The sequence below is a fragment of the Triticum dicoccoides genome, chromosome 1B (genome assembly GCF_002162155.2).
Source record: "Triticum dicoccoides isolate Atlit2015 ecotype Zavitan chromosome 1B, WEW_v2.0, whole genome shotgun sequence".
Classification (NCBI taxonomy): domain Eukaryota; kingdom Viridiplantae; phylum Streptophyta; class Magnoliopsida; order Poales; family Poaceae; genus Triticum; species Triticum dicoccoides.
Genome location: NC_041381.1, coordinates 387,310,001 through 387,318,816, shown reverse-complemented (window position 1 = coordinate 387,318,816; position 8,816 = coordinate 387,310,001). Strand labels below are relative to the sequence as shown.

At 44.2% G+C, this 8,816-nt stretch overlaps 1 protein-coding gene across 1 annotated transcript; it reads left to right on the top strand.

The window, feature by feature from the left end:
* Nucleotides 1–938: 938 nt before the first annotated feature.
* LOC119336918 (protein GRAVITROPIC IN THE LIGHT 1-like) lies at nt 939–2,911 on the top strand. Its single transcript, XM_037609011.1, has one exon. The coding sequence runs from the start codon at nt 1,218–1,220 to the stop codon at nt 2,565–2,567; it is 1,350 nt and encodes a 449-aa protein (XP_037464908.1). The 5' UTR covers nt 939–1,217; the 3' UTR covers nt 2,568–2,911.
* Nucleotides 2,912–8,816: the final 5,905 nt, after the last annotated feature.

The following is an 8,816-nucleotide window of genomic DNA, read 5'->3' as shown; positions in this document are numbered from 1 at the left end:
GAGGCACGCCCGTGCCTCTCGCGGAAGCACAACCATGCCTCTCGCGAAAGAAAAAAAACAGAAAACACGTTTTTCCCCTTTCCGAAAGAGGCACGCCCGTGCCTCTTTCGAAAGCACAACCGTGCCTCTCGCGGAAGCAAAAGCGTGCCTCTCACGGAAAAAACAGAAAACGTGTTTTTTTTTCGTTTCTGAGAAGGCACGGCCGTGACTCTCGCGAAAGCACAACCATGCCTCTCGCGGAAGCAAAACCGTGCCTCTCGCGAAAGAAAGAAAAACGTGTAAAACACGTTTTTTTTCGTTTCCAAGAGGCACGGCCGTGCCTCTCGCGAAAGCACAACCGTGCCTCTCGCGAAAACAAAACCGTGACTCTCCCGAAAAAAATGTATTTTTTCGCACAAAAATATATTTTATAATTTTTTTGGTCGAAAAGCTAGGGAAGACCGGTGGAAAACCAAAACATAAAAAAAACCCGGAAAAAAACCCGTTTAAGAAGCCGAAAACACGTGCGGAAAATAAAAAAACAAAAATCCGGAGGGAGCGCCCAAAGCGCGACACGTGGCGAATAGCTGAGAGCGCGTCAGGTGACGCTGATCGTTGCGAGGCTCCCGAAGGAACGCTCGTTAATTAGTTGTTCCCGAATGCAATTCCACAACTAGAAGACTTTAAACATGTTTCTGGGCCCTATTTCGAGAAAATATGTTTAAACACTGCCCAAAAAACATGTTAAAAGACAAATGTCACATGAAACAGTTTATTTTCTACAGAGCCCTAGGAAATGTCAAGAACATGGCAGTCAACGAGTTTTTACAAAAAATCATCAAGGTACCGTGAGCAAACTATAACTATTCTTTTTTTTTTTGCATGGCAAACTATAAATATTCTTCTCGTGGTTTTTTAAAGACAAGTAGTACAAAATCACGAGCGTAGAAGCATCTTCTGTAACAAACACCCACCCTCCTTGAGCCGAGCCAAGAAATTCCAAGTCTTTCCTCTCGACGGAGACAAGCTTGCCGCTTTTCCTCTCCCAGATCCCCCACCTCCTCCCCAACTCCGCTCCATTCTACTCCACCGCCCCCACCACCGCCCCCTCTCCTCTTCTCACCGCGCTCCGCGTCCTCTACCCCGCCCCGCAAATCCGCAATTCGCACCGGTGAACCCCCCGCCCTCGCCGGCGGCGGAGACGTCCGGGGGTCGGCGCGCCCGCGAATCGCGCAGCCATGCTCCAGAAGTTCGCGCTCGCGTTCAAGACCAAGACCATCGAGTTCTTCGCCGAGGAGGAGGAGGACGAGGATGCCGCGGCGGGGGAGGGCGGGGTCCTCGCTGGCCAGCGGGTGCTCGTACTGAAGCCCGACCCGCAGAGCCCTGGTAGCCCCGTCGGCGGGGATGTGGGGAACGGGTCGGCGTCCGGAGAGGAGGCCGCCGTGGCGGCGGCACTCGCGACGACGTCGTCGTTCCAGGCGGCGTACCTGCACCTGCAGGCGGCGCACTCGCCGTTCCTGCCGGAGGCGGCCGCCGCCGCGGACGCCCTCGCGGTCTCGCACCTCCGGCGGTTGTCGGAGCTAAAGCGGCTCGCGTCGGACGCGGCGGAAGACGGCTCCCTCACGGCCCACCTCGAGGACCAGGTGCGGGAGAACCAGGCGCTGCTGCGGTCGTTCGACGCCGTGGTGAACCGCCTCCAGGCCGCGCTCGATGCCAAGGACGCCGCGGCGGCCTCTCTTCGCTGGGAGCTCGCGGCGCTGGCGGACGGCAACGCGCGCCTTGCCGGGCGCCTCGACCGTGCCCTCGCGCCACAGCCGGGTGCGGGCGGCGGCGACGCCTTGGGCGCCATGCTGTCCGCGAGCGTCTTCGATTCCGTCCTGCGCGACGCTCTGCGCGTCGCCCACCGCTTCACCCGTGCCCTCGCCGAGCTCCTCCGGTGCGCAGGATGGGACCTGGCCGACGCTGCGGCAGCTGCCTACCCCGGTATTGCCTACTCCAAGCATGGCCACTGCCGCTACGCTCTCCTCTCCCGTGTCTGCCTATCCATGTTCGACGGATTTGACTCCTACCAGTTCGGTGGCACAAGCGATGCGGCTGCCCTCGAAGGAATCGAGCTTGCAGTTCGCAGGAATGAATCGTTGCAGCAATTCATCGAGCACTCTGATGCAGACCCCATGGAGCTCATGAGTTCAAGCCCAGACTGCGAATTCTCGCAATTCTGTGATCGGAAGTACAAACAGCTCATCCATCCAGGCATTGAGTCCTCATTGTTTGGCAATCCAGACTGCAGGTCATTGCCGGTGATGGCTACAGCCGGTCCACTCTACGAGTTGTTCATCACGATGGCAAGCTCGATATGGACACTTCACAGATTGGCCTGGGCGTATGACCCAGCAGTCGGCATATTCCAGGTTAGCCGGGGCACAGATTACTCATCGGTGTACATGGAGAGCATTGTGCGGCCGAAGGCATTCTCAGCGAGCAAAGAAGTCGGGAAGACGGTGCGCCCGAAGGTCGGGTTCACGGTGGTGCCGGGCTTCCGGCTTGGCGGCACGGTGATCCAATGCAGGGTGTACCTAGAGTCCTAGACTGCTGAGGGCGATGGAGGAATTATAGATTCAAATGATATGAAACAATATAGTCAAAAATAAACTGTACATTTGGGAAACAAAAGGAGGTTGTGTAAAGGCGATCAAAGATGATCAGTATGCCAGAGATAAACCCTCAGAATCGAAGTTGCTACTTGATAATAAGAGTAGAAAGAAAGCTAGTATTTATCTTTTTGATTTAGTTGTGGCTTGTGTAAAAGGGGGTGTTCTTGATTTGTAGCGTTGTACAAAGGTTCAGAGAGCTGTGTTCTAACATTGTCAGAGAGTTACTACTGCTGCTGCTTTCCTAATTTTGGGTAATTTATCTGTTGATAGTTGGATTCCTTGTGCTGATATATACACCATAAGACGTTTTTGCAGTTCAAATTGATTAGAACTAATTTGAACTGCAAAAACGTCTGGTAATACTACCTCTGTACCAAAATAGCCTACAAAAATGTCTTATATTTTGATACAGAGGGAGTACTTATATTTATGAATTCTGTCTGTGTAAATCTACAGGCTGGTAATATTGCATTCTGTCTTGTCTGAAATGGTTGATTTCCATTAACTCCTGCCAGTTGAGATGTCGGCGTCTTGATTGAGGGCCGCAGTGCAGGTTGGTTTGCAACCGCTGTTTACTGTGTTTCTCCTGGGTACATGGTTAATGGATGTGTGTGCTTAAGACAGTTGCTGAGATCCATGATTGATTCGGGCAGTTTACACGCACTTTCTGCCTTGAGGACGGGCATATCTTTCCGTTCGCTCGCTCACGAGAAAGTTTGTCAACTCGCTCCACCATCCCGTCCAGCTGTTGGCACTCATCAGGGCTCTCTAGAGGATCTCATCTCTTCTTCTCCCTTTTCCATTGAAAACGTTTCGTGCTGATGCAGCTACGCGGCCGGCATTGATAACGTCCGGACGGTCAATACAAATGCCCGGACCAAACTCCAGCTTGTCACCTAGGCTGGTGAGCAGAGCAGTGACCACCTCCTCCTCCTTTCTGTTGCTCCTCCAGGTCCAGGGTGGGGCTGGTATGTTCGTTGCTTCGGCTTTAGTCCATGGCAGACGGGAGAGGAGAGGAGCTGGCTGCCGGGCGCGTGCTGTGATGCTCTCCGTGTGCTCGCTTCTCTCCAATGATACCTGATTCCTGTCGTGCTTCCTTGGCGGGTTACAGCGCGGCCGCGTGCTCCTTACTTATTCCCTAGCCTGAAGCTTGCTGCTTTACTCAGGCGAGCATGTTTTGGTGCTCTGCCTGATCGATACACTGCCTGACAGCGAGACGGGCACTTGGCTTTGCCCGTGGTCTGGCTTTGGCTGCCGTTTGGACTGAGAGTTTAGAGCGTCCCAAACGACCCGATCATTGACCCGTCACAAAAAAAATCGATCCAGACGGATGTCTCAAACGCACTCATACTCGGCCTAAATATCGGATAGATAGGAAGACGTCTGGGTGCGCCCGGGCACGTCCGCCACATCGGACCCGACAACCCTACTTCACCACAAATTGCACCAACTTCATCCCCTCGATCAACCGGATCCAGTTGCCCTTTTCTCTCTTCTTCTTCCTCGCGGCGGACGTCCGCCGCCACCCTTGCTTCGCAGCCGTTCCGAGCGTCTGCGCCGCGAGCACCGACACAACAATCCTCTCTCCCGTGCTCATTGCCGGCGCGGATGCCACCACGGTATGCCCGGCAACCCTCGGGCTGCCGGGCCCGAGGATATCCTTGTAGAAGGACGGATCAGAACGTGGTGTTTCTGAGCTCGAGCTCATTTGAACTCGGGGAAACAGTAAATTCCAAAAAAATGGGAAAAAAATCAAAAAAATATGATCTTTTTGGTGCAAACATTGACAAAAGTTCTCAGTGCTCACAAAATTTCATCACGAAATAACATCGTGAAACTTGTAGCAAACAAAATTGATGCTTCAAACGTGTTCTTTTCGAAAATATTTCGGAGTACTGGTTTTATCTTTTTTGCCACGAGTTTTATGAATGTTGTTTCATGATGAAATTTTGCAAGCACTGAAAACTTTTATGAATGTTTGCACGAAAAAATAATTTATGATTTTTAATTTTTTTTTTTATTTTGAATTTTACTGTTTGTCGCGAGCTCAAATGAGCTCGTGAGCAGAAGATGACTTTTGGACGGATCAGCTTGATATTCCTAAGGCCGGACAAGACCATCACTAGGGCAGAACAGAGATCTCCGCTAGGTCATCGCTAGGTCTTGTCCAGGCCTTAGCGGAGATCTCTGTTCTGGCATGATGGCCTTGAATGAATTCTGCAGGCCGGCTTGTTGTCTTTGTGTTCTTTTTTCATTTGATGGGAATGTTTTCCTTGTGTTCACGCTCGGTCTCCGGTCGGGCTCTGGATCTTCAGCAACTGCTACTCCTGTAGCATTTTTGTACACCACACTCACCACTGTGCGTCGCATCCCGTGAATGGATCTGCTTCCGGCACGCTCCTAATCCTTGGCAGTTGGCACCCGTGAACGGATCCTGCAATGTGGAGCTGTCATTTTCGTGCTCGGCCTTCTCTCATCCAGCTTTCGGCTGCCGTAAAAGATGGACACATTTCTTTTATTCTTGAGCCTAATGGAGAAACTCATTCGCGGAATGGTTGAACACTTCATGCATTAGGTTTTTCCGTTTGAGGAAAAAATGTTACTCCCTCCGCTTCATATTAACGGACACACACTTAGTATAATTTTAGTATAAAAATATACTAAGTGTGCGTCAATTAATATGAATCAGTGGGAGTACCATTTTCAAAATTTGTTCGCAAATTCAGAAAAATATTCTGATTTCAGAAAATGTTGGTGATTTTTAAAATGTTTGTGTTTCAAAAATTGTTTGAAATTTCAAAAAATATTCATATTTTATTCAAAAAATAAAAAATGTCCACGGATACAAAATTTGTTCCAAATGTCCCTTTTTCGGTTTTTAAAATTCTGTTCACAAATTCAAAAAATGTTCATGGTTTCAAAATTTGTTTCATAGGTCAGAAAATGATCCTGTTTTTTTTAATTCTCCGGGATTACCAAAAATGCTCACGGTTTCAGAATTTCTTTTGGTTTTTCAAAATTATTCTTGATTTCAATATTTGTCCACAAATACAATTTTTTTTGCAGTTTTCAATGTATGTTTCGAATTAATTTATTTGTTGAAAATGGTTCTCTTTTCCACTACACTAATCATTTCAGTCACTATAGTACCACGCACCGGTTCGCTACAGTATCACGGTTTGTTTTGGTACTGTAGCTGAATGCGGCTGGCTATAGTGTTCGGGCCGGTTTGCTAAAATACTAGTACAATACCTGTTTGGCTCTCTCGCTCACTGCCAGTATTAATTTTTAATACTTGGTGAATAATTTCTAAGTATAAGGTGATTTTGATATAGAATAATTTTTTAAATTCATACTGAAAATTTTAAAAAATATATTCAGTTTTAATACAATTTAGCTCCTAAACAAGAGAAATGTTCGGAGGAATACCAACTAAAAAATGATAGCAAAACAATAAAATTACTCGCGCAAAGTGGGTAGGCCCATCTTCCCTTGCTTTTTAGGCGTCGCCTCCCCAGTTGACGTCTCGGAGTAACTAATCTTTCTCTCAGCCGTCGACACGTGTCGTGTGTTGGCGCTCCCTCAAGATTTTTTTTCTGCGCATGTTTTTGGATTTTAGATCCCCCCCCCCCAGGTTTTGTATGTTTCCCTTAGGTTTTGGAAAGAAATTGTGCGGAAAAACGCGTTTTCTTTCTTCCACGAGAGACATAGATTTGCTTCTCGTGAAGACCATGTTTGCTTCCATGAGAGGCACAACTGTACCTCTTGGAAAAGGGGAAAATATGTTTTTTTTTCTTCTGCGAGAGGCACAAATTTGATTCTCGTGAAGGCGCAGGTTTGCTTCCGTGAGAGACATAGTTGTGCATCTCGGAAAGAGAAAAAAAGTGTTTTTTTTTCTTCCATGAGAGGCACATACTTGCTTCTCGTGGAGGCTTAGGCTCGCTTCCGCAAGAGACACATATGTGCCTCTCGAAAAAGAAAAATATATTTTTTTTTCTTCTGCGAGAGGCATAAATTTGCTTCTCATGGAGGCACATGTTTTCTTCCGCGAGAGGCATAGTTGTGCCTCATGGAAAGGGAAAAAACACATTTTCTCTTTGATGAAAGGCATAGATTTGCATCATGTAGAGACACAGCTGTGCCTCAAAAAAGTGAGAAAAAATCGTGCTTCCGGCTCTTTTTCATCTTTCGATTTTCTTTTCCTTTTTCTAAAAGTTCGTCGATACCTATTAATATGGTATTTAGTTTCAAAGATCTCTAGACAAGAAATCCGTTGATGAAAATGGTTCACGATTTGAACGCACAATTTAAGAGATAATTTTTTTCATAAACAAATTTACGAAAAGAATTAAAGTAGATGGACCTTACAAATTGAATAAAATCACTAATTGAACGGACGGTTTTGTGCGCCACTTGTCACAACATGAAAAGGTGGGAGTGATCTTTGCAAGAGATACCCTTTCATTAGTGATTTTGTTGACACCTCTAATGAGAGCTCTCAATTGGAAGGATTTGCCTAATGTGCCTAGGTCAACCAACAAAGCCAAGTTGGGCTAAGCTTTGGACCGGGGCAATCTAATAGATGGGCCAGCTACTTATAGTACATTTATTTTGAGACAACTATTTATACTACATTTTTTTGAGGTTAGCTACTTTATACTACATGGGAGCATCTTTGTCTTCTCACTTGTAACAAGACAAAAGGACCTCTCGCCTCAGGCACCGCTGTAGTGGGCCCGCCCGGTTTGCTTCTTCGTCTGTTTTCACGTGCTTGCTTCATTCGTTCGTTCGGTTATCCTGACATTGGTTCCTTTTTTTTTCTTTGTTTATATTTCGAAATATTCGAAGTACATATAATTCAAAATTTTAATTTACTGAATTAATAAAAACATTCATCACACATTTACAAATTGTTCATGCTATGTAAACAATATCTTGGTCCATTTGAAAAATCAAACAAACCTTTCAGAAAAAGTTTGTGACATTTTAAAATGATTACGCCCTTCAAAAATATGTTTATGCCATTATAAAAGAAGTGTTTATAAAATTTAAATAATGCTTGCATGATTTATAAAATATGTTTTGTATCATGAAAAAAAATCTTCATCTGACTAGGAAAGTTGGTTACATTTTTTGGAAATGCTAATACGATATAGGAAAGATTGTTTGCCACCTTAACTAACGTTTCATACCATTTAAAAAACATTCATGACATTTAAAAATGTTCTAGCACTTAAAAATGTTTTGTGCATTTTAAGAAAATTGTTTGGAGCATATATCAATTTTTTAACATGCGTTCGAGCATTGTTCAATGTGTACTCATAAAATGTTCAAGGTGTATCTAGAAATTGTTTCATTTGTATTTAACAAATGTTCAAAGTGTATCCAATTTTTTTCCAACATGTATTCGAATTGTTTTGAACGTGTATATTAAAAAATGGTTAAACATGTATTTGAAAAAATGTTCATCATTTATTTGAACTTTTTAAAATGTGTATCAAAAATTCATTCCGCGTGTATACAAAAAAGTATAACATGTATATAAGAAAAGAAAAAAAGGAGAGAGAGAAAAGAACAAAAGAAATCCCCAAAAAACTAGAAAAAAACCAATACAAAAACACAAAGAAATAAGAACAACCACATGAAAGCTTCTAAAATCGGTTCATAGAAGCTTCCTAGAAGCACTTCAGCAAAGCTACATTGAGCTGGCACTTTAGCTAGATAGAGAGTTACCCTCATGTCCCATATACTACCATATAGTATATAAGATACTTCAAAGCGAGTTATATTAAAAAATTGCAAGTTGGCTCATAATTTTTATTATATTTCTGAAATACATACATATTTGTATGTAAAAAAAGTATACTTAAAATACGATACATACTACCAAAAAAACATTATATATAACATCAAAACATTCTTCTATACTATACACTACGCGTACACACTCTGTGATTTGATAGATACTACATACAAAATACAAAACTTAAGTGGTGATAAGAAAAAAATATAGGTCATAAGACCAGAAAAATTGCATTTTACGTATATTTTACACTATGTTTTACATTTGTAATTTTACGTAACATAAAATATTTTTTACGGTGATTATATGTTTTCTTACGTTCTCTTTTTACGTCTAAATATGACAAAATTTACGAAATGTAAGATTACAGGGCATTGATG